This window comes from Psittacula echo (genome assembly GCF_963264785.1).
Source record: "Psittacula echo genome assembly, chromosome: Z".
NCBI classification, from domain to species: Eukaryota; Metazoa; Chordata; class Aves; order Psittaciformes; family Psittacidae; genus Psittacula; species Psittacula echo.
The window spans coordinates 32,390,700-32,417,356 of NC_137742.1; the positions used below are offsets into that span (position 1 = coordinate 32,390,700).

At 36.6% G+C, this 26,657-nt stretch overlaps 1 protein-coding gene across 1 annotated transcript in view; it reads right to left on the reverse strand.

The window, feature by feature from the left end:
• PTPRD (protein tyrosine phosphatase receptor type D) overlaps positions 1 to 26,657 on the reverse strand; it is a gene marked incomplete at its 5' end in the record, with an annotated part of 294,447 nt that overhangs the window by 31,852 nt on the left and 235,938 nt on the right. The window contains 3 exons of the mRNA XM_080636500.1: positions 2,317 to 2,471; positions 2,823 to 2,942; positions 18,454 to 18,629. Coding sequence (XP_080492626.1) covers positions 2,317 to 2,471; positions 2,823 to 2,942; positions 18,454 to 18,629 — 451 coding nt within the window. The remainder of the gene's footprint in view (positions 1 to 2,316; positions 2,472 to 2,822; positions 2,943 to 18,453; positions 18,630 to 26,657) is intronic.

The window sequence follows — 26,657 nt, forward strand, 5'->3', positions numbered from 1 at the left end:
AACATGCAAAACTTGCTTAATTTTTCTGTTTCAACAGAAAATGAAAATTTTTCTGAGCTTGAAATGAAATGTGTAGGCATGTCCAGTACTTTAGTTTCAAACTAAGTATTAAAGTTTTTCATGTTGCTGAATGAAAGACGTATATCTTTTAGCTTAGCAAAACTGTGCTGGTGCTCTGTCATTCTTTTTTGGATTTTCTTTTACCAATTTAATAATGTCAAATTCAAAATGATAAGGCAACACAAGTCTCAAAATACAGTGTTGCTATGATATATCTGAAAACAAGACACCCACACTAACATTACTGCTGTAAGAAAGATTTCAGTAACTTATTTTTGTTGGTCTACCAATTAGATAGTCAGCACATTAACACTTATGAGTTACTGAGCACATTCATGAACTTTCGTCTGTCCACAGCCGTTGCTCCTACATGCATAGCCACAAAAAAACCCCAACAAACAAAACAAACAAAAAAACCCCACAAAACCCCAAACAAATAATAACAAAACAACCAAAAAGCCCAGAGACATAAATCTGTAAATTTTCAAGAAATTTGGTTTCATTAATTCTGCTCATAGACAAATTGTTGGGATTGGGACTCAAAAGGCTTATTAAAATAATAGAATAGGTGGGAGTCTACATTTTAGAGGACAGCTTATGTGAAATGCCTAAAATCTTAATGTCCCAAGAAGCTATACATAAGGTGAAAAACTTCAACAAATTTATGACTAGAATAAGCATGCTGTAGAATATTGACAAATAAATACGAAATTCAAAAAAAGTCCTTCAACAGGCATCAAATCTTACTACCTCACCTGACCACCACTTTCACAGAAATTTGCACGCATAGCCAGTGAAAAAAAGAAAATAATGACCTTGCATTTCATCAATATTGCTGAGTGATAACAGGTTTTGTATTTTATTTCATCTGTTCCAATGACTTGGTGTATGAATTAACAACTAATTTAATTCATCTGTTTTTTCATTGAGAGAATTTATGTCATTCTTGTAATTTAACAGTCTTCCCAGAGTGGGAAGATTCATTTTCTCTATTAATTTTGGTTTTGATTTATAACATAACATCTTCACTTTACAGTTAAGTAAATTCTCTCTATACAGAGACAGCTGATGAAATTCAAGCTGAGGCAATCTATAATTCTAGGCAATATTCAAAATGTTTTAAAATCCTGTAAATAACTTTACAGAAAGATTTGTCTCTGTTCAGGCAATACTCAGCAAACTGTGTAAACAGATTCGTAGTATTATTCATATTTATTCCCTATTCCTAACCCTGGTATTTTAATAAACATTAAATTTCTATATTCCATGTCCTATGACCTTTTCTAAGCAGTGTGTGCCTTTTAACACTGAAGTAATTCTTTTCCTGTTGAATTTTTTCCTGTCTTACTTACAAGATCCTCTTTTATTCACTTTGAAAATATTCAAAAAAATCAGCTTCCATGGCTGGCTTACCAATACGTAAGAAGCCAGAACTAGGAGGGTATAATCCTTGTAATTCTTGTTCTTCAGTTTTTGGATGGCGAAAGCAAAGCTATTTTTCAAATACACTAAGCAATTGTAGCTCCAGTGAGCAGTGAATGGTTAGTACCTCTCAGCTTTGCTAACTGAAGGTATCCCAAAATGAAGCTCACAAAAATCACTGATCTTAGGCATTAGCTTTGAAAGGGGCAGCAGAGTAAGCTATGCAAGCTGTAACAACATAGTCCTGGAATGAGAGGGATCCATGTTAAAGCTTATCTCAATCAGAACTGGCACATGCATTCTGACAATGCTATCAGCGTGATTTTAAGATCATCTGGTCAAAGATTTCTAAAGAATGGCCATCTCTTCATTTTCCCTACTCCCAGAACTTTAAGAGGAGCATGTTTTCCTCTTAATAGTTTATTAATTCATACCTTTAACGCCTAAAGAGGGTTCTTTACTTTCATACACAATGTAAGTAATAATTTCAAAAGATGCTTTATTGCTCAAAACACGTTTTCTTCAACATTGCTTTTAAAGCAAAACTTTTTTAATGCCACCTTCTGAATGCCATAACTATAATTGTATTGTCCCTGCAGACATTCTCCCTGCAGACCTTTACATGTTCTAAAATGAATTCTTCTTGCACAGACCAAATTAAATAATTCTGGCCCATCCAAGTTGGCAGTGCTGTTCTCAGATCGCTAATTTGCAATGCAACCATCTTTTTCTTTGACAGACTCAGAAGTCTCTTTGAAAGAAAAGAGAGTTTTTATCTGCAATAGAAAACAGTAACATTGACATAAGATGCTTTGAAAGGAATTCTGAACTTACCTGCAGTGTACAACCATAGGTCCAGCATCAGGTGGGTTGCAGGTCTTCACTCGTCGTAGGAAAGCTAAGAATGGTGTTGGGTGTTCTGGGACACCATGGTCAGGCCAGGCAGTGAACTGGAATTGCCTCACTTCCCTCTTCTCACTTGAACCATTCTATGGTATTAAAAAAATTAAAATGACAAAACTGCCACTTGATGTGATATTGGCATTTTTCAATGAAACAACTCAGAAGCATGTATACCAGCAAAGTGTATTTAAACCACATTTGGGGCCAGAAAAAAACAGAACTCAGGCTATGGAACAAAACGTTTCTTATATTCTCAATTGCAGGATTCAAACAATGTAAGAACTTTAACTGTACTGCACAGTAAAGCCTCACAACAAATGCCAGAGCTTTAGCTATTTTTTCAATGAGCTAAATATTTTTTTCTGTGGGAAGGGAAGGACAAAGTTGCCAACATTTATATTTTAAACTATATTGTAAGTATCTATAAGTACATATACCTTGTAAAGTGCGAATGTACGAACACAGTATGTTGCCAATTCAACGGTGTCTAAAAGAGTCACTTGAATTAGTCCATAAGTTTCTGTGCCTCTGCTTGGCCAGTATTGATCACACTTCACCTGCAGTGAAAAATATATAATTATTTAATACATTTTAAAATGGCATTTATTACATATCTGAGCATATATCACTGTAGGTTTTTAAAAGGAGTTACAATGTGCAACGATAGCCAAGGTTCCAACATAAGAAATTTATTTTATCATCCACAAGAATTACTCTTTTGGTAGTAGCTCTTACAGTATCTTTTTCTATAATGTGCATTTGTAAATTCAGTGGGGCAGATTACTAAGAAATACTAATAAGTACAGATACACTAAATTAAAAAGAATCTATAGTACGTAAAAATATGACCTAACAATTGAAAATACTCGCTTTCAGAGACTGATAGGTCAGTGATTGAGACACTCAGCCTCTATTTCATTTATAGTAATAAATGTTAAACAATTAGCCTTGCATATGGTACAGAAGTGTATTCTGAGCCCAGTAATAATGCACTGCATTTATTTAATATTAATAACACTCATACCAAATTCAGTGAGAATACACAAACTTTAAGAAACAACAAAAGCAGCATATTGCAAAGTATTTTCTGATAAGAATGTGAATTATCATGCTAATCAGAGAAAAACTGAAGATTTCCCCAAAATGGAAAATTAAGATATGCATCTTTGAAACTTCTACGTTTTCCAGTTTCTAACTCTGCACAGTACTTATTCAAAAAGACTCAGTATGCTTTCAAACTCTCAGTCCTGAATAGCTTTTGCTTGCAGATGGTTTTATATTGAGACTCGCAGGTCACAGATCACTAACAGGTCACAGATCACTAACAGTTCACAAATCACAGTCTGAGAACAAACAATCTGGATGAAGAGGAGAAAAAAATCTAACCACTGAAACAGGTGATGAACATTCAATAGCAATAAACCCCCCTGAAACAATTTGTACAGGAATTGATAGCTTAATTTATAGATAAAGAATTGGAACAAAGAAACTGAAAGTATTTACTGATACTACAGTCTTAAAAATGGGATAAATAGTGTATAAAGTCATCTTAGTGGGGGAATTATTTCCTTGTGCTATTTACTGAAATACTGAATACATAAGTATTTCAAGTACTTCATGAATAACAATGATTTATTTGCAAGATTCCTAATTCTAAAATATACCATTGTGGTTTTCTGCAAAATGGACAGAAAAGTATGTTTTCAGTTGAGTCATTTCAATATAAATATTATAAATAGTAGTACAAATATAAAGCTAGTTTCACTTTGTCATTAGTATAGACACAGTGTAACTTGTGTCTATATTGGTTAGCCATATTTTTGACAAAAAAGTTGTGGTTTATTATTTCTTAAGCTCTGACTAAACTTGGTTGGTTTGAAAGATTTTAAAAAAATTATTAAAAATGGTAGAATACCTTATGCACTTTTAATAAAATAAATACAAGTAATTAATGTCTGACTATGGCTTTGCATGCCTAAACATGTAACTCTCCACTCTAACCTTCAGTTCTGATGTATAGATTGTATTATTGTAGAAGCAGTTCCAGCTTCCAAAGAGCATGCCTGAAAAAATTCATCGAAAGCTTTTTACCAGAATGACTTTATAAAATCAACTTCCAAATGTAATTTGGTGACAAAGCTGAAAGAGGGTAGATTTAGATTAGACATTAGGAAAATAATTCCTAATTATTATCAGGTTGCCCAGAGAAGCTGTGGCTGCCCCATCCCTGGAAGTATTCAAGGCCAGGTTGGATGGAGCTTTGACTAACCTTGTCTAACGGAAGGTGTCACTGCCCATGGCAGGGCACTGGAACTGGATGAGCTTTAAGGTCCCTTCCAACATAAACCATTCTATGATTCCACAGTAGAGAGAAATAAATGTTCAACATATAAAAATAAATAGAAATTCAGAATGTAGTAGGGCACCAGCATTTTTGCAAACAACAGAAAATAATTGTTTCATTTTTATTTTGTATAATAATCTAAAGTTAAGCATAACTCAGGTTTAGAAGCCTATAGAGAATTGCTCCTTTTCAGTGAGGCTGGAAGAAAATAAATGTGCTGCTATTCTAGGTGCAGATTTGAGGGTTTTGTTAGGTTGGTTGGTTTTGGGTTTGTGGGTTTTTTTTTTTTTTTGTTGTTGTTGTTTTTTTGTTGGGTTTTTTTTTTTTTTTTTCATTTCATTGTTGTTTTATATATTAGTTTATGTAAGGAACTCCAACTATTTTACAATTATTATAAAATACTTTCTCTTGGAACTAAGTTATGCAGAGGTATCACAGTATCACAGTATCACAGTATGTTAGAGATTGGAAGGGACCTCAAAAGATCATCTAGTCCAATCCCCCTGCCAGAGCAGGAACACCCAGATAAGGTCACACATGAATGTGTCCAGGCAGGTTTTGAATGTCTCCAGAGAAGGAGACTCCACAACCCCCCTGGGCAGCCTGTTCCAGTGTTCTGTCACCCTCACTGACAAGAAGTTTCTTCTCAAGTTTAAGTGGAACCTCTTGTGTTCCAGTTTGTACCCATTACCCCTTGTCTTATCATTGTTTGCCATTGAGAAGAGCCTGGCTCCATCCTCGTGACACTCGCCCTTTATATATTTATATACACTAATAAGGTCCCCCCGCAGTCTCCTCTTTTCCAAACTATAGAGACCCAGCTCCCTCAGCCTTCCCTCATAAGGGAGATGCTCCACTCCCTTAATCATCTTTGTCGCCCTGCGCTGGACTCTCTCCAGCAGGTCCCTGTCCTTCTTGAACTGAGGGGCCCAGAACTGGACACAATATTCCAGATGTGGTCTCACCAGGGCAGAGTAGAGGGGAAGGAGGACCTCTCTCGACCTACTGACCACCCCCCTTCTAATACACCCTAGGATGCCATTGGCCTTCTTGGCCACAAGGGCACAGTGTTGGCTCATGGTCATCCTGCCATCCACTAGGACCCCCAGGTCCCTCTCCCCTACACTACTCTCTAACAGGTCGTTCTCCAACCTATATTGGAACCTGGGGTTGTTCCTGCCCAGATGCAGGACTCTACACTTTCCCTTGTTATATTTCATCAAGTTTCTCCCTGCCCAACTCTCCAGCCTGTCCAGGTCTCGCTGGATGGCAGCACAGCCTTCTGGCGTGTCAGCCACTCCTCCCAGCTTAGTGTCATCAGCAAACTTGCTGACAGTACACTCAATTCCCTCATCTAAATCATTGATGAATATATTAAATAATACTGGTCCCAGTACTGACCCTTGAGGCACTCCACTAGATACCGGCCTCCAACTGGACTCCGCCCCATAGACTACAACTCTCTGGCTTCTGTCCTTCAGCCAGTTCGCAGTCCATCTCACTACCTGATCATCCAGACCACAATTCCTCAATTTAGCTATGAGGATGCTGTGGGAGACTGTGTCAAATGCTTTGCTGAAGTCAAGGTAGACCACATCCACCGCTCTGCCATCATCCATCCACCGTGTTATTTCCTCATAAAAGGCTATGAGGTTGGTCAAGCATGACTTCCCCTTGGTAAAGCCATGTTGACTGCCCCTCATAACTCTCTTATCCTTGACATGCCTTAAGATGGCATCAAGGATAAGGTGTTCCATCACTTTCCCAGGGATGGAGGTGAGGCTGACCGGTCTATAGTTACCCAGGTCCTCCTTCTTGCCCTTTTTGAAGACTGGAGTGACATTTGCTTTCCTCCAGTCCTCAGGCACCTCTCCCGTTTCGCAAGACTTGGTAAAGATGATGCAGAGTGGTCTAGCAATGACTTCCGCCAGTTCCCTCAGCACCCGCGGGTGCATCCCATCTGGACCCATGGATTTATGGATGTCCAGATTGCTCAACTGGTCCCTAACCCATTCCTCATCGACTAAGGTCTGCTACTGGAAGAATATGCTTCTTAAAAATAAATACAATTTTAGACTACTATATATATTATTTGGAAGTGGAAACTGATGAAAATAAGAATCAAATTTTTAGAAAGAAAGCCTGATTTCTGATTAACGTTTGAACTTCTAGAACAGCACATTAACCACAATTTGATGGAACTACATCTTTTATTCTTTTGCTTTTGATTTTCCTGAGAACAACAGGTCTTACTCAGAGATGTGACCTTACCAGCCTCCTACCTCTTTTGCTTTGTGATCATAAACCTTACATTTCCAATACTCCTAACAATTTAGAATCCAATTCATCTTTGTGAAGATCAGAACAATGCTTTCTATTGGACTTCACAAGCAGCAGAGAATCAAATAATGTAAGTTAATTATGAAGGCACTATTTTTGAGATAGAGTTATTTTTAAATGTTTTATCCTATGTTAAGGTCATACACTTCAGCATGTAATGTTTATTTTTCAGGGGTTATATACTAATATATTTTTCAGGAAAAAATTCTCAAACCCCTTGAGTCAGCCAAATTTAACACTAAATGTCTGCAAGACAATTTTTAAATTAGTTGCCAGATTGCTTTTTGTCCTTTAATTCTTTAGTCTGTATTTGATTTTGCTGTCATATGGGCAATTTCTTCCTTACTTGTGTACATTGTTTGTAAAACAGACAACTTTAAGTATGGTCATGATAACATGCATCCTCCTTCAGAATTACAAATACAATTGTAAGGTTTATTTATTTTTAGAGTTAGTTTGTAACATAGCTTTGGTGAATTTCACAGTCCTCACCCTACTATTATTCACGCAGCTCCCAGTGCCAAGGGTTGATCTTCTCCTCTTCTGGCTATGGTCATCTGCACCCAGTGATAGCCATTCTGTGCCATGAACTGTACATGGCTACAGAGAACAGCTTTCACCAATAATTCTCTAATGTTCTCTTACTTGTCACTAAAGATGGCAGGATGAATGGAACAGACATGTGAGTACAAAAAAAAACCCCTCACTGGTGACTGCGAAAAGTGTTTTTTAAAGAGAAAGTCAATTATGACTAATGACAAGCATAACTTTTAGTACCACTTTCACTATTTCATGATCATAGGTTGCATATGCCAAAACCACTACATCTGAGATCAGAGTAGCTTTCAAAAGACCACCAAATTTAACAGAAAATCTTTTAAGTACCATAGCAGTAGACAGAAGACATAACTAATGATAGGCACATTCTCTTAACCTGTCCCTTAAACATACACATTTTCTTTCTTTACATGTCTTCCACTCAGACCATGCGAATCCTTGCTCTTCGTGGAAGTACGAGCATTCACTGAAAGCAAAGCTGCAAGAAGATGTAAGTAGGTTCTTTCTTTTCCATTAAAAATGAGAAGCTTGAAACTATTTCAGACTCGAGAGGTTTAAGTAGCTACAGAGTTCCTAAGAATATTCGTGGATATTCACACTTCAATAAGTCACAGCCACTACAGAAGGCACTGCCATGCATCAAAAAAGCTGAAGGAAGAGTATTTCCATATGAACATATGAATATAAAGATTTCTGACATTCAAGGGTAGAGAAATAATTTTCCAGTATAAAGTTCCATTGTTCAGGCTGAAAAGCTCCTTCAGGTGATTCTCACATGAGCCAGCTGTTACATGCCATCTGAGATTGTAAGGACAAAACACAGATCATGAAAGATACAGCAACCTAGTCATAGGTAGATTCATCTAGTAAATTTCTTGCTGCATGAACAGCATATGAATTATGCTGAATCTGGAATTTGAAATAGCAGCAGTATGTTACAAAAATTGTGCTCTGGTTTTGTTAATAATAATTGTCTTCTGCAGGCAAAACTTTCCAACAATTTCAGATTGTCTTCCTTCAAAAATAAAGTATCTCTACAATGACAATGAATGATAATAATAATTATGGAACAAAAGAGTGCCAGTTGTTGGTGATGAAAACTGCCTCAAAGCTTATCAGGCTAGCTTAATGAATCAGACATTCCAGCTGATGTTCTATCTCCAAGCAGTTATCACTTTGAAGCCATTTTCTTTTTTGCAACAATGCCTTGCCACCTAAAGGTTAGCCTGATTGGAGTATAAAGATTGTAGGCACTGACAGTAGCATACGAGATTATAATTCAAAGATGACAAAAAAATAAATCAAAATACATAAACGTATTTTTTAGGCATTATCTAAACAAGATTTGCTCAAGTGTCACTCATTTGCTTGAAATGACAGATTGAAAATAGAAACTCCTATTCAGAAATAAGGCTGAAAATAAAACAGTTTAAAGTTTTTGATTTTGCTTTTAGAGAGACACAGAATTTAATAGAATCCTAAATTCTGAAAGAACTGAGCATCCAGCCACAGGTAGACAGATCCTTCTAAGACTCTCCAAGTATATTTGCAAAACGAATAATTACTTCTGGAAACTTTGTTCTTTGAATCCATTTTTTACTACAAAAAAAGAAAAAAAGAACATTTGCATGTACTTGTCTCTAGTAAAGATTTACAGTAGATACATACCTGTGAGTACATAAATACAAAGATGCTCATATTTAGTCTGGAGAAAAGGATGCTCAGGGGAGACCATATCGCTCACTACAACTACTTGAAATGAGGTGTAGTAAGGTGAGGATCGGTCTCTTTTCCCAGGTAACAAGCGATAGAAGAGAAAACAGCCTCAAGGTGCACCAAGGGAGGTTTAGATTGGATATTAGGAAAATTGTTTTTCACCAAAAGGGTTGTTAAGCACTTGTTAAGGTTGTTAAGGCACAGGCTGCCCGGGGAAGTGACTGAGTCACCATCCCTGGAAGTACTTAAAAGACATGTAGATACGACACTTAGGGACATGGTTTAGCAGTGGACTCGGTAGTGCTAGGTTAATGGCTGAACTCAATGATCTTACAGGTCTTTTCAAATCTAAATAATTCTGTCTAAGGTCTTAATTACAGTAGCCTTGAAAAAGAAGTTTCAAATAGGATTTGGAGACAACATAAATGAACTTTAGGCTGATTAATTCATAACAAACTTCAGTCCTCTAGTAAGTCTGCAAATCAACCATCATCACAACTTTACTTTTTGAAATTTCTGAGATATGATTAATAGGCTAACAGTAAATAGTAAAGATAATTCATAAGGAAAAAGATAATCCTCAAACTTTTCCCATTCTGATCCTTAGAACAGAATGTGGTATGGTTATTAAAACAGAAGGAAACAGATAACTGAAAGCTATCTTGGGCATATTTGCTCTATCTTGTCTTTCATCTTCATCCATACATTTCAAGAACAGTACAAAACTATATTGCTAGCATCATTACGAGATGCCCTTTTTGAACTCCTCCTTAACAGCAAGGAAGGCAGGGTCTTACTGAATTAATTTTTAAGGATAAATCTGTCAAAGAGATAAGTACATCAAGATTTTCTAGAAAGGTCTTCAAAAGGTTTATATGAATGGAACCAAGAGGAAAAGAGAATGGGCTGACTTTTTTTTTTCTTCATCCTCTTCCTGTACTCAAGGCTGATCAATGTGTGCAGTCTGAATAAGCCTTTCACAGAACAAGGTATTACATTACAATATGAAGAAGATATTGAACAATTCAGCTTACAATTCAAGTGCTCTAACAAAGATTTTTGATTTGTCCATACAAGAGAGCTATCTCTTTTAGCTGATATGAATATTATGCAAGAAAGCAGTGAAATAAAATAATCATGTAAGTGAAATATCAGAGCAACAAAATTCCATTATTCTCATGTTTTTGGTTCACCTGAAAGCCAGACGTAAATGGATGAAACAGCACAAAAATTAGAAATGGTACATTGGAGAACATTTTTAGACCTTAACAGGTTTCAGTTTGGATTTTGATTTCTGAGTGATACTTTGAGTCATGGTGAGTTTTCCATTCCTATTTAAATATACAGATAAAATTAATCTCATAAATGTAATTCTTATACTTTCTCTGATATTAACCAGAAAGATCACCTAGAAAAATAACCCACTACCTACTAACTGCTTTTCATTAGCCAGATGAATTCCTTAACTTCCTTAAAAAATTAGAAAACCTTTGTATGTGATGGAAAATGTAAATCATAATACTCTCTTTCAGAGACACCTGTCTGAAGAACTTGAATTTTCCAGATGTATTTCTCACTATAAAGGAGAACTGTTCTTTAGAGGTTATTTTGCCTAAACAATACTAAATTAATTCCTTTTCAAGGACCTGAAATGACCCTTTCAAGCATGAAATTTCTTGACTGAACTTTCCACACTGAAGTAAGATTGCAGTGATAAAACAAATATGAACTAATCACTGCATTTAAAAAAAAAAAAATAAAAAATTTCTTAATTTTGCAGGGAAACTTCTAACTCAAAATGTGAATGGCCATTTGCTACACGTGGCATATTATCTCTGTATTAAGAATTATATGAGGTAGTAATGTATGTCTTAGCTTAAACACAAAACAAATGAACTAGGCAAATTAAGCAAATGTTTTGGAAACTGCTTAGTAAGGTTCTATGGGATATAGCCCTAGAGGGCAGGGGGGCCCAAGACTGTAGGTTGATATCCGAGGATCACCTGCTACAAGCTCAGGAGTGTTGTGTCCTGACTAGAAGGAAGTGCAGCAGGAGGGCCAGGAGACCTCCTTGTATGGATAAGGAGCTGCTCAGGAAACTTCGAAGGAAAAAAGAGGCTCATAAAAGGTGGAAGCAAGGACAGGCTGCCTGGGAAGAATACGTGGATGTTGTCCAGGAAGCTATGGACCAGGTTAGGAAAACTAAGGCCCAGTTAGAATTAAACTTGGCTAGGGATGTGAAAGATAACAGGAAGGGATTCTATGGGTACACTGCAAATAAAAGATAGACTAAGGACAACGTGGCCCTCTAAGGAAGCTATCAGCAGAACTGGCTATCATGGATTTGGAGAAGGCTGAGGTTTTAAATGACTTCTTTGCCTCAGTCTTCACTGGCAAATGCTCTGACCACACCACCCAAATCTTGGAAGGCAGACGCAGGGACTGTAAGAATTAAGACCTTGGGCCCACTGTAGGAGAGGATCTGGTTCGAGACCATCTTAAGAACCTGAACGTGAATAAGTCCATGGGACCTGATGAAATCCATCCATGGGTCCTGAAGGAGCTGGCAAATGAAGTTGCTAAGCCACTGTCCATCATATTTAAAAAATCATGGCAGTCAGGTGAAGTTCCTGATGACTGGAAAAAGGGAAATATAACCCCCATTTTCAAGATGGGGAAAATGGATGACCCAGGGAACTACAGACCAGTCAGTCTCACCTCTGTGCCTGGCAAATCTTGGAGCAGATTCTCCTGGAAGCCATGCTAAGGCACATGAGAAACAACAAGGTGGTTGGTGACAGCCAGCATGGCTTCACTAAGGTGAAATCTTGCCTGACCAATTTGGTGGCCTTCTATGATGGGGCTACGGAACCAATGGATGAGGTAGAGCAATTGACGTCATCTACCTGGACTTGAGCAAAGCATTCTTAACAGCCTTTCACATGCAGGAAGACTATTATATTTTCTTTCACTCTCTTATATATAAACCAAATTCAATTATTTCTGACTTTCCCCATACATAATTTCTCCAACCTCCGCTCATTCTTCTAGTTTCTTTGTAATTTACCAACAGCTTTTCATGTGGAGCATATGTCCTCAAGAGCAAATGTGTATAAGCTGAAATAAACAGACATGACATGCCAAAACTATTTTCAACCTGTACAGTGGCATGAAAGTGGCACTAAAACATTTCCTTTCATACAAAGTTAACCCTGCTCATAGTATGGCATTTCTATAGATATTTGGTTGGGTGACATAACAGAGTTTTAGCTGAGGTTCTTTGGCACAGCACTTCCACCTGGAACATGCCTTTACTTTAAGCTTTATTGGTGGATGCACTCTTTGTTAGCGTAGATCTAGGATTAGATTCTTAGATGAATTAAGAACCTAAGACTGACTGCATTTCAGTCAGAGTCGAACAAGTCCCTGCCCTTGTGCCTTTGAGAATCCTTCCATAATGAACAGCCATATGGTTGAGTTTTGCAATTTTGACATGGTAACTGGTGACTCCAGCTCATACAATGGTGTAGGAATTTTTGGACCGTGGCCATTGCATTCTGTTACAATAAAAAAAACCCAACAGTATAAACCTACACATTTTTATTTTTGTAAATCTGTTGAACACATGGTCTACTCCACTTTGGATTTTTTTTTTTTTTTTTTTGCCAGCTTTCTCATTCATTCTTCTCACTCATACCTTAGCATGCTGAGAACACTGAAGTAAAATAAGATTCTGATATTACATTACTGATAGAGAAGTTATTGACTTCCCATTAAAAGTAGGGGCTGAACAATGACAAAACTGCACAGTTATTTGTTTTTTAGAAAACAATACAATTCCGTATGAGAAAATGCCATCTGCAACACATGTCCTGTCAGCTGATATGTCTGCTGGGACAGATGTTACCTCTTACCAGATAAAGACATGCATATTTTTTCTAGTTGCTGCAAAACGTAGTTAATTTTTTATTTATATTTTCATATAAGTAAATACATATTTCACTTCTTAAAAAAACCCCAGACCCCTATTTTTACATAGCTGTGCTGCCCAATACAAAACATTAGTGCAGTTTTTATGAAGAAATCAATTACATTTTGTCTAAATACAGTACAATACAAGTGCACTTGGGAGCATATTTATTTAATCTGTAATGAATTGCTAAGTTCATGTATTGATGACTTCATATTAGTGAAGACCTATTATTGTCACTTATTTTCAACCCAGTAGTTTGATAGATAATAGCTCCAGTATTACCTGTCAAAACATTGTTATGCGAAAAGATACGAAATTTGCTGTGGAAGTTCTGCAAAACAAATGGAAAACTATCTTTATCACAATCACATAAAACTCCGTTGCATAGCCTGTATTTTTCTGAAACATCTGTATGCATTTCACACAGACACATAACACTGTTCTTCATTTTATTTACTTATTACCTACTGCTGTGCACATACGCTGTCTACATAGCTAAGACAGAGCACATGGCTCTGTCTTAGCTATGAGGTCAGCTACATCAGATATCAGTGCTTATTCTTCAATCAACAAATGAAGATTTATTAAAAATGTTAGTAATGTGTGCATTGCAATTATAATAATTTAGGATTCTTCCTAGGCCTGCCTTTATGTTTTCCATGCTTACAAGAAGACTGAGAAATCTTTGGTGGCCTGAAGTTTGTTTCAAAGCCGTTCTTACCATACAGTCCCAAGGTACAATTACACTTAGACCATGCTTTTGTTCCTACATATTTCAATATTGCCATCTCAATATTGAGACAAGGATACATGACCTTCCTACTGGGTTTGTTTTTATCTTTCCCTTCCCAGGGAAAACTCAGCTTTTAAACCTTGATAAAGAAGATGACTGTTCTATGCTTGTATTTTTATGTATTCTTGTTTAATAACATTGAGTGGGAGGTGTCCTGCCCATGGCAGGGAGGTTGGAACTAGATGATCTTAAGGTCCTTTCCAACCCTAACTATTCTATGATTCTATGACGTCCACTTCCTTACAGTCAAATGAGTGTTTGGATCAGGCTAGCAGAGTGCCACAAATGTAATTTCCTCATGTACTGACTTAGTCATTTGCAAATGTGAATGAAGCTGACAGCATCAGGACAAAACCTAAAACCTTCGTCATCAGTATAGAAGTCCAGAATCTGGCTCACATTTGAATAATTGCCAGGGTCATTATACTGTCAGTTAGCTTTAAACTGATAGGAGTATTTTGACAGAAGATTCTAATCCTGGGCACTATGGTCCCACCACAAAAAACACTGCCAGTGAAGTTAAGAAGGAGGTGTTTCTATCAGTTCCAAAATTATTTAAAACAAGGAATTATTTAAAATAAGTAATTGCATAGCAAAGAAGAAAAGGACTGAATTCTCTTTCAGGTGGATGATCTACAACAATTTCCTACCCTAAAACAGGAGGCATGACTAAATGTTTCCTGTTTCAGGCAATATCATCTTCTGCTATAAAGTGAGATTCTCTATCTTCATCTGATCATTCATATCATTCACTACAGCACACAAGTTATCAGAACATTCAGTTAATTCAGAGGATCTGACTAAACAAAAAGGAGAATGTGCATTGCTGGGGCATAGGGGAAGACAGAGAAGTGGGGAAGAGAGGTATCACACAATGCTTTACAGTTTTCCTTAGTGTAACACACAACTATTTTTTTTTTTAAATCTCTGATTTGCAGCCTTCAATAAAGTTCTTTTATTTCACTTAGATTAAACTCATGCATGTGACAAAAATGCTACCAACACCATTCCATGCACTGCCAGTGTGTATAATTCTTTTTGATATAAATTACGTGCACAGTAGCTGAATGATGGGACTGACTTTCTCTCTCTAGTCTGATTTAGGTCAAATGAGATTCAAGTGATGACATTTCATAGGAAACCAATAAAGTGTGAAAGGTTATAAGTGAAAGAGATTCTCTTTTCCTGGAGACTCTCTTTTCCTGCAGCTTCCTTTCAGGCAAACAAATGAATAATGAATTCACTCTAACATCTTCATTTGATGAACTCAGCTGTAAAATATGTACATTCTCAAAGCTGAAGTTATTCAGACATCTAACACATGCAAATGAACTAACTTTCTGCAGATGCAATTAAAATCCTCATCTTTATCTATGCAGTCCAGGTTAAAAAGGCTGATATCAAGCTTTAGGACTACATAATGAAAAAAGCAAGCTAAACAGAAATGACAACATGGAGATGGAAAGTAGATGAAGTCCCCGAGAGAAACAATCGTGCCTTGCAGCAGAATAATGATCAGGCTGCCAAGACACAAAAGCAATCAACATGGAATGAAAGGAAGAAGAGAAACAAAATTAGCAAAGATCAACTCTAATGGTATGTAACAGTGTTTGTATTTCATGTTTGAAATTTCACTTTGTCTCCTGCTTTGAGGATATGCTGTATAAAATTGATAGCATGAGAAAAAATAACAATAAAATGTTGTCATTGTATTATTTTCCCATACAGGGATTGCCACTGTTATGTCACCATCAACATCATTAATTACATCACATGCAGATACTGTATTAAAAGAAGAGGTAACTGGTATGCCATATTCACAGAATTGCAGACTCTAAGACTGAAGATGAATTGTGTACTAGATAGCTGGTCTATAATGCTCCACATTGAGTGCATCAAACTCACTTGACCTATGAACACAAAATGAGCTAAATTATGCACAAGAATATGCAAACATTAGCACTGAATACACACACAATCCATTGACTAGACTGTCTGGTCTCTCATTATGCTTAGCAAACGTACTGCTACTGAATGCTAATCACTAAATAGTGATTACTATTATGATCAGTCATTTTTTAGGGTGTAGTCAGCAAAGGCTAGAGTTAGCTTAAAACTCTGCTAAGCAATTACTGAAGAGAATGAGCAGAATTTCATTTAGTTACACCGAAACATCTTTTTAGACAGTGGCTACATTTGGCCAGCAGTATTAAGATAAACTCTCAAGTATTAAGTACACCTTCTGCAATGGGCAGCTTATTAGGATCAGATTTTTTCTTAGCACTGATTCTAGTTAGCAGAAACTTTATTATATAAGAAGAAATTAGTGAAGAAATGAGCAAAATTTCATTTGCTTAATTCCAAACAACTGTCAGTGCCTAGGCTAGACATGGCCCGTAGACTCAAGATAAAATGAAAATTTCAATGAAACATTTTAGCTGTGTGCTAATTGCCATCAGGTATGTACAGGCAGTGGTGTTAATGAAGGTTGAATTTACATGTGGAAAGTGATTCTATAATTAGAATACTATACTTAGCTTCATCTGAAAAAAAATCCAACTCTATTTTAGAAAAGTGATTAAATATATAAGAATAAATATATACATGTACTTTGATAAGCCTCTAGAAAGTAATGACTTGCCAAGAGGTTCAAAAAGTTATGTAATCATTACAATTATATGTATCCAAGTATGTGAAAAAAAGCCCATCAGTACCAATACAGTATCCCGTTACACTTCACAGTGCATTCCTCCCTGTTCCAAGATTACTCATACAAAAACATTTTCATTTGAAAATGGAGCTCATCAATAAGTTACTGAAATATCAACTATTATCCATTTATCTCTGTAAGACCCTTTTTACTGATTTAAAAGCTTTTCTGGGTAAATAAATCTCTCCTCCTCCCTAGTCATTTTCTCTTTCTGAACTGTTCTTGATCCTCTGTATTTATGGCATTTTTTTAAATATGTTGCAGAGCACTCGTAGGTACTACCCCTTCACACAAGATCCCAAGACAGTGTACCCCCAAATGCCCATGGCACTATTTTCCTTGTTATTTATCTCCTGGACTTACACTTGCAAACCCTGATACTGTTGTTATGGAAGGTTCCCAAGGGAAGGGATTGCCACTGATACAAAAATTACCCCTTCTTTCTCTTCTTTCCTGATTTCTACATTTGGTTTTAGCTTCTGATTTACACTAAGGACTCATTACCATGTTTGTAGAAAGCTTAGCAATGAAGCAGCCATGTAGCACCTTCCCAGTGCATGCTCCCAGCAACAATAACAGCATCATAAGCAGAAAGAACCCAGGAGGAGCTTGAGTGTTATCTTGACATAAAATACAGTTATTGTAGGAAGATATGATGGGGCAGCCTCCTGCTTTACTGAAGAGGGTGCAGAGGGTTGCGCATTCTTGCCTTTCTGACTGGTCACTAAGGAGAGTTTTTTTCCTTTCATTTTTCTCACCGTCTCCTTTTTTTTTTTTTACTCTTCCTCTCCTTCCTCCTCCAACAACATCCATCATTTCAATCAGTTGGTGAATGCCACCAAATACAGACCTTCTCGTAAATCTTCATACAACACAGTGGTCTGTTACTACTCTATCACATTACTTATTATGTAACAATAAAGCGTTATTACTTTTGTTTTCCCTTGACATATGTCATGTCTTTTATTACAAAACTTCTACTGTTGTGCTTTACTGTACGTATCCTTGTGTTTTAGCCCTTCATTTCCTAATTTTACTTTGCCCTGTAAAAACTGAGATACTACAGATGAATTTGTATTTTATTACCACAATGCAATTGTAGAGTTTTCCTAGCATCCAGCATGTGCTTGAAAAAAAAAAATCTTATGCTTGTTAAGGAAATCCAAATCCTCAATGATCTTAAGTCATGATTAATCTATACCTTGTAAAAGTAAAATTGAACATTGTTGACAGACATTAACTTCCTCATAACAGGAAGATATAGTCATATTCTTGATACTACAGAAGAAGTAACATTTTCAATCACCTTCTAATATTTCCAGCACGATTGAAACAGGGAAAAAACCCCAACATATCACTGTGTATCAAGAGATTTAAAGTTTTTCAGGCTACAAAAAAATCCTGTAAAATTAGTGACATGACTTGGTAATTTCACAATGGAACTAACATTTCCTACATAAGTGATTTTCATAGTATGGGCACTTCTAAATGGTAGCAACGTAAAAAAAAAAAAAAATAAAATCAGGTTTTCTGCATAAACAGGATGCAGACAAACATACATGAAAGAAATAAAAGATCTTACATAAGTGATTACTCAAGTACAATATTATTAACATTGTATATGCTTTCCTTACCCTGGACCTCTCCTCTAGTTTTGTCATCATGACGACAGTTGCACCCCGTTGCTCCCACATCATTCTCCAGAAGTCACCAAAGGTTTCTGGCAATGCCCCTTGTGTTGCTATATAAGCATTCTGCTTTCTGTATCCATCTATGTAGTTGGCATTGATATAGTCACTGCCTGGTATGCCTGCAAAGAGAGAAGAGTGAAAACACAGGGCAGCATTTTTGTGCTGTCCTATTGTACAAAGACTAAAAATATCCTGTAACCCAGCTGGATCACCAAAATGTAGCTTGCTGCATGTCAAATAGTACATGGGTACCAGCAAGTGAGTGTATGCCATTTGTGGAACCAAGGGGTATGATATTTTCTCCGGGAATAACCATTTGTTTGAAACTAAAGGCTCTGTCTGATAAGGAAGTATAAAAGAAGACTGAAAATCTGTAGCAGATAGAAAGACCTGGGAGTGGAAACAGCAGCACTGAAAAGCTGGTCTGACATTGCCTGGAGTCGCCAACCTATATAGCAGCCTCTGCCTGGGCCAAACAGTAGTCTCTCCCTCAGATGCCTAGAGTAGGCTCTGTTTAACTCTCTTGTTGAACTCACTGTATTTCTTTTAAATATAAAAAATGTATTTACGTTGTCATAATATTAATAATACTGCTACATTCATTTTTCCCATTAAATGAGAAGTTAACTATGAGCTTTGTTGTAACAAAACACATTATGTAAGTCAGGTTTAAGAAACAGTGGAATCTGCTGTATGGTGTGTGCATGAAGTGAAGACCTCTTCAAACATGAATAAAAAATTAAACACATGAAAAGAAGGTGGAATCCAAGGCCTGTGGGCACATTGGACCTACATTGTCAATTCCTCGAGGCTCAGATATTTTGGCCAAGACTTACAGAGGGACTTTGGGCGTCCCTTCCAGACACATGTCCATGCTTTAAGCCACATGGAAGTGAGCCAGCTCCTAAATGGAATCTATTTAACTAAGGGTATTCAGTGCCATGTGCGTACTGAGAACTTGGTGATAACATGCTGTTTGCCAAGGTCGAGGAGAAGTATTTGCTGTAGTAAAGACTGTGTAACTGGTGTGGACAAATAAGGCAACCGTGCTCACAGAAAGGGGTAAATACGGATATACAGGTCTCAGTCCCATCCTGCCTGGATTCAGCAGTGCAGGACGTGTGTTCTGCTTTCAACTAAGACCACAGGCATACTGGAAGACAAAGCATGGCAAGCACCAGTTCTGATGTCACTGAAGCTTTAACTGATGACTTCAAGAGAAGATACTCATGTGAGATCTCAGTGCTGGTGGGATGGCAAAGCAGTGTTTCACACATTACTGCAGTGTTGAACATGAAAGTGTTCCTCAGAGGAGTTAGCTGAAGTACGGAATTGTGCATTATAATAAAATGATACAAAAGGTTTGTTAAAGTGATTAACAGAAGTTACTTCTTTGAGCAGAAACGAATGGATTTATGTTTACACAGCCAATCTGCCATGCCATATTTACAACTCCAGGATACAGCGCAGGTTCCACAAATTGTTTAAAAAAGAGAGGCAAGGTGATATAAGTTCCCCAGCTTATTCTAAAGCCATGATTACTTTTACTCCACCAAGCAATAAAGTTGATTTTTTTTGGCTCTGAAACACAACATACTATTGACTAAATTTAAAGAAATGTTTCTCAAGTCAGTCTCAAGTCAGTAACTGAACCTCCAAATCTATTCTGATGTATTATCTTGGGCTGCTGATCCCAAACCAGGAATAATGAGGGCTGCATGTTCCCACCTTTCCTGACAGTCAGTGGCATACATCTAAAAAATCTGAAAACTAAGTCTAGCGGCATCAGTGGGGTTCAAAATATTTTTCATTTGAATGGAAAATAGGGGTACCTCTTTAATGCTTTTTTGTTGTTGTTTGTGATACCATTAGAAGTTTCTCCACTCATTCTGGCTAAGCTTAGTACTTCATTCCACTACTTAGGAATGAACAAACCCACTGATTGACTGTGACACTAATTAAGACCCAAGATGATTTTGAAATTATTCAGGTTATGGGTTACTCCAGTTGTAGTCTGGAATAAAATTTTCCCTTTGTGCCCAAGAAAGCTTAATAGATTTTCTTGGTTTATATGTTCAACTGTATTTAAACACAAATTTTAATTTGATTTGACTTTCTGTACAATTAAAGGAAAAATATGACAAAATATTTCAGGGAAGGACAAAGTTCCTAATTTCAGGGGCACCAGAGAGGCAGCAAATGTACTCCTTGGGCAACATGCATGGATGAGCACAGGAAGACTGGTTGTCTATGACTGGAGCTGATTGAAAGTATTTTCTGGAAGAAAAATGAAACAAAATTAAAAAACCTTTAACATTGCATAGTTTATAGTTGAAAAGCATGATTTCCCTCCAAGAAAAGCAGAAATTGGAGTTCAAAAAGCTTCCTGCTTATAGACCTAAAGCTTTTTTACATGACACTTCTTATTGTGGATATTGGAATTAATGACTTAGAAAACACAACTGCTTGGCACAATGCCATATTTTCTTCCTTTATGAAGATAATAAAAACATTCTTGCACAAAACAGATGAGAAAGAAAAATGAAGCCAACAGGAGAAGTCTATACCAACTGGGTATTATTACCAAAGGAACTGAGAAAGCTGGTAAGAATTGCTTTCTCCATAAATTAGAATTATATTATGATGCTTAGTACCACACTTTGAAGCATATGTTATAAATAAAAGCCTGAGGAAAAAATGAAAAAGAAAAACAACACTTTGTAAAGTGGTTAAATGATCTTCTGGGAAAGCTGGCCTCTGGAGCTGATACTGCACAAATTCAGCATGAAAATTAAGCCTGAGAAGTATTGCTAACTGTGTGCTAAAGAACAATCTTTACAAATCTTAGCAGCCACTCCCACTACCTGATATAAAAAAAATTCTGAATGTCTGCAATTGTAAATACTATTCTTACTAACAAAAAACCCCAAAATAAATTAAAAATAAATAAAACCAAATAAATTCTAAATTAAAAACAAATTCTTTAAATTAGAATGAATACAAGCTTTCAGATTATATATTCCTTGATCACAAATGCAAGTAAGAAAGAATTATGATTGACAATTATTGATATTTGTGAAGATTTCTTCCCAGCTAGGTTAAAGTGGAAATTTCCACCCTATTTCTCCACTCACCTTTTATCAAGAGAACGTAAAACATCCTGTATGTTCTTTAGCCGCAAAAATCCTTTAATAAGGCAACTCAGCCTCAGTGGCACATTAAAAAGGACTTGGCTGGGACATGGACAGGAAAGTCTAATTACCACAGGACCTGAGCAACTGTTAGTGACTTAACTAATGCAGTTTTGGGACAAACTAGGTGCTGCTCCAACACTTTGCACTGCAAGATTTTCATCAAGGGTTTATCTCTAGCAGAATACAGCACTGTATAGGGTTATATCTCCACTGAGATCCAGATAACAATAGGATGCAGAATGCTCAGCTATACTGTCTCTCTCTCACGCACAGTATCCATTAGATGTTTTCTTTGTTCTCCATTCTCATAGTTCCTTCAAGTAGCATACCCATTTCTCAGACAGTCTCTCTTCATCGCTGTTTTCATGTATGACCTCAGTTTCACATTCTGTTCCCAAATCTTTTTGTATTCTGTAATACCATTTTTGCACTTTCACTTTCTATCTCACACTATGCCACACCAGCTTTGCTTTATCAGGCATGTTCCACAATCTATAAATTTAAAGTCCTCTAGGGAAGGTACCTTATCATAAAAGGACTAATGAAGTGCATACACTTTAAAAATAACATACAGAAAACCTGAACATTTGTAAATATCTACACTGACAAAGCAGAAACAATTGTCAAATACCAAATAAATCTAAATATTTAAATGTAACTTTCTGAAAAGACTTTTCTGGTCTTTTCTCATTCTGAGCTGAGAAACTTAAAAAATTTTCTGTCAAGTCTAATAGTGAAAAAACTATTTGACTACAGTTTGACTGTAGTACAGTGAAATCCTGCAAACCCTTGTTAGCTTCCATAGCTTGAAGGAAACATACCCATAAGCACAGCAGCAACTGCCATCATTACTTAAATTTGGGTTTAATAGTTAAGAGAGGTTAACATGTAAAAACATGGGTCAAGAAGGGGACAAAGCAACCAAATCTTGCCTTCAGTAATATTGACATGAACCTTAACTAAGTCTATTGGCATCAGTGGGGTTTATTGCAGATTTAAGATAGCATACCTGAAGTGTAAATTTAGGATAACCCATGCAGTGTAACCTGACTTTCACAAATTTCATGATGGCAGAGACACAGTTTCTACACAGAAAGTCAGCTAAAGACCAAGCTTCCAGATCATAATTCTACTATAACTGTTTTCTAGTAGCCTTTTCAACTATGGTGATGAATGACCAGAGTCTGCAATCTCCTTATTCTGTCAGAGAGAATTGAGTACAATGGAGGAAGAATCAGAAGAGTCGTTGAGCATAAAAGACATCCTGTTTTCAAATATCTCAAGGGAACAAAGCAGTCCAGATTTTATAGGGTAGGAGTGAATAAGCAATGAAACAAAACTGACCAATGCCACAATTAAAGAGCAAAAAATTAAAAATATTAACTCTATAGCTCCCGATACGGTGAGATGTATGCATGAACTGAGATGACAGTACAGTTTCCTGCAACATAGACTTAGATCCACAAGGCTAATAACGTAGACCACAAAATTATTCACTTGATTTCCTGAATACAGTTATAATCTTAAATAGCTTTAATTAGATGTTACATTTTATTCACAAACTGGAATCAAATAATGAAATTATTTCAAGCCTTTACAAAGGCTAAGCACTGAACAGCCTTTCTATTTAAAACAAATTAAACCATAAACTTCTACTTCTGTGCTGCCTTCCTAAGAAATGTGCTGTTAATCAGAAAAAGTGTGTGAAGTAATAGGATTAAACTCAGTCATGCTTGTAAACAAGTTGGAAAAATGCAGTGATGAACTCAAAATGCTCGTGAAGCTGTACTATTGGTTTAAATCAATGACTGATGCTTTCAACTATGTCAGGGCAAAAATGAGCTAAAGCAGTTACTAGATGCCAGCAACAACTATTTATGTGGAAGTTTCTGTAACATAAAATCTATATAGTTGAGGAGATTATCAAGTTCAAATGGTCTAAGACAAATCTGTATGGTAAGAGCTCAGTGAAAAATGAAGCAGCACAACATCAATGAACATATTGCAGTAATGAACATTGGTAAAATGAAAGCTTTTTACAAAGATTGAGGAAAATTCATTACGTATCATCTTAAGGATGTAAGGTAAGAAGGAAAAAAAATGACAAAAAAACCAAAACCTACAGATTGCTGGATTGTGGATAGACTATTAGGACTAGCAGAGTCTGGTGAAGAGGGAAATTAGAAAAGATGGAGCCTCAAAGTGAAATGTTGAACTACAGAGAACTGTGGAAACAAGGCAATGTTAAAAAGCGGTGGGTGTTCGAATTCTATTCTATGATTCTATGATTTTAAACAAGACGAAGAAAGGGATTGTGTAGTGGTCAGAAGAGAAATATTTGACTAATGGGGAGTTGTACGTGCCTCTGCTAATATGAAATGAAATTATTTTGAGTTTGATAATTCCTGCAAAAACCGGTTTCAATAGGAGTATGCCTAGTAAATTGTGAGGTGCCAAATCTTCACTACCTGCTTAAGAAAAAAGCCACTGGACTCTTTCCGTATCTTTCCTCAATAGACAGTGTGGGTATGTATACAAGAAAAAGTCAGAATTGTTCTGAGCTGATTTTAAGGTTATCAGGAATGACACAATTTTTTTTTTTTTTAAGTTAAAATTATAACAGCAGAAGTTGAGCCATAGGCCAAAATTATTACATCCCTAAATATGAGCTGGCAGTGTGCGCTTGCAGCCTAGAAAGCCAATGGCATGCTGGACTGCATCGAAAGGTGCATGACCAGCAGGTTGAGGGACGTGACTCTACTCTGCTCTTGTGAGACCCCACCTTCAGTGCTGCACTCACCTCTGGGGCCGCAACACAAGAGGGATATGGACCTGCCTGAGCGAATCCAGAGGAGGGCCATGAAGATAATCAGAGAGGGCTGAAGACAGGCTGAGAGAATTGGGCTTGTCCAGCCTGGAGAGGAGAAGGCTCTGGGGAGACCTTAGGGCAGACTTCCAGTACCTAAAGGAGGCCTATAATAAATCTGGAGATGGACTTTCTATAAGGGCATGTAGTGACAGGGCAAGAGGTTAACGGCTTTACACTGAAAGAGGGCAGATATAGATTAGACATTAGGAAGAAATTCTTCACTATGAGCATGGTGAGACACTGGCACAGGGTGCCCAGAGAAGCTGTGGCTGCCCCATCCCTGGAAGTGTTCAAGTCCAGGTTGGATGGGGCTTTGAGCAATCTGGTCTAGTGGGAGGTGTCTCTGCCCATGGCAGAGCGGTTGGAACGATATGATCTTTAAGGTCCCTTCCAACTGTAAACATTCTATGGTTCTATTTCTATGATTCTATGAACTTGTCTCAACATTGCTATAGAGATCACCACCGTTAACTCTACTCTAGGAAGTTTACTTCATAGAGACTTCTACCCCATGAAATTTACTTCACTGGTCTTTCTCTACCCTGTTACCTCATCACTGAAATACTTTTGTTGCTTTTAAGGCACTCCAGGCTTGCAGCGAGGAGAGGTATGCAGTCATTCTAAGTCTGTAATTATATACATATTGCTAAGCACAATGCAACAAAAATGCAATGAAAGTCTGTGACTCTTCAGTAGATGTTCAAGAACTTACACTGACCAGACCACTTTCTAAATCTAAAGATGATGGCCTACACATTTGATGATAATTTACTGAGAACTGGCAATCACAACAATATGAATATTATCAGTTTCTTACCTTTTTTTTCTGGATCATTTATAGTACAGAGACTTGTAGAGGTAGCAGCAATTTTAAGCCACTAAATTTCCCATCAAACAAAAATTACACTGCTGAAATATATGGATTTTTATTCTTTTTTTTAAATCATGAGCATTATGCAGACCCATGTCACAATGGACAGACTTTTAATCTTGGACGTCTCTTAAAAGAACTGGAAAGACTTTTTAAACAGCGGAATACTTAATCATTTTTTCCCTCCTTACAGGTTTAAGATCACAGGCCTACCTCTTTTAACTTGATCTATTTCTCTTTTAATTGGTAAATTCTGCCTTCAAATCCATTTAGATACATATAATAAGCTTCACTACATTATAACATTCTTTCATTATAATACAGAATTCAAAGTTTCCCTCCCAGACACACCCAAAGACAGCACAACATGAGCAATGAATTTCAAAAACATGAGAACAAAATTTTGCAAAGTAATATTTTCTTTTTAGTGGAAATTAAAATTACAGCTCAGATTACCAATCTCAGTTTTCCTTTTAAAGGGACACCTAATGTAATAAAATTTGTCGGAGTGGAGAGTTCAACAGTATAAAAAACTACTTATTGCAAAGTCAACAATTATGAGTGGAACTCCACGCTATATGTGGGTACAGAAGTCAAGAACGTAGCTGGGATTCAAAACCAACTTGCACAGTAACATAGGTAAAGGAGATTTTTGTAAAAACACCATTCAAAATTTTGATTTTTCTGGTAGCATAAAAATAAATGCAGCTGTCAACAAATTAAAATGCTAGGCAGACTGTGTATTTTCATTGTAGAAATATTGACTTAAAACTTAAAAGAGAAGCAGTTATTACCAAATGCTAAGACCAATGTATTAAACTTATGAATGTACACACATAGAATTTCAGAAACGCAGTCAAGTAAAATCCCAGGGGTAAAAAAAAACCTAAAAGAATAATTAAGTACTAATTTATTACTGTTTTCAAAACAAATTATTATAGCATAAGAAAGCATTTAGTTTGGTTTATGTTGCTTTTCTCACCATAAACTGAAGACTGAGAGAATACGTAAAATTATGCAAACCACCAAATTGGTCAAAATTCCATTTGTGGTTTCACATCTGACATCTTTATTTCAAAAGGCTATAATATTTTTCTTTGTTTAGGGTCACTGACTACTATAGGGTTAGAATTTTTGGCCTAATTGTTGTATTTCTTCAAAAAAGGAATCAAACATTACAGTTTAACTGTACGTTATCTCTGCTCCCTAAAAT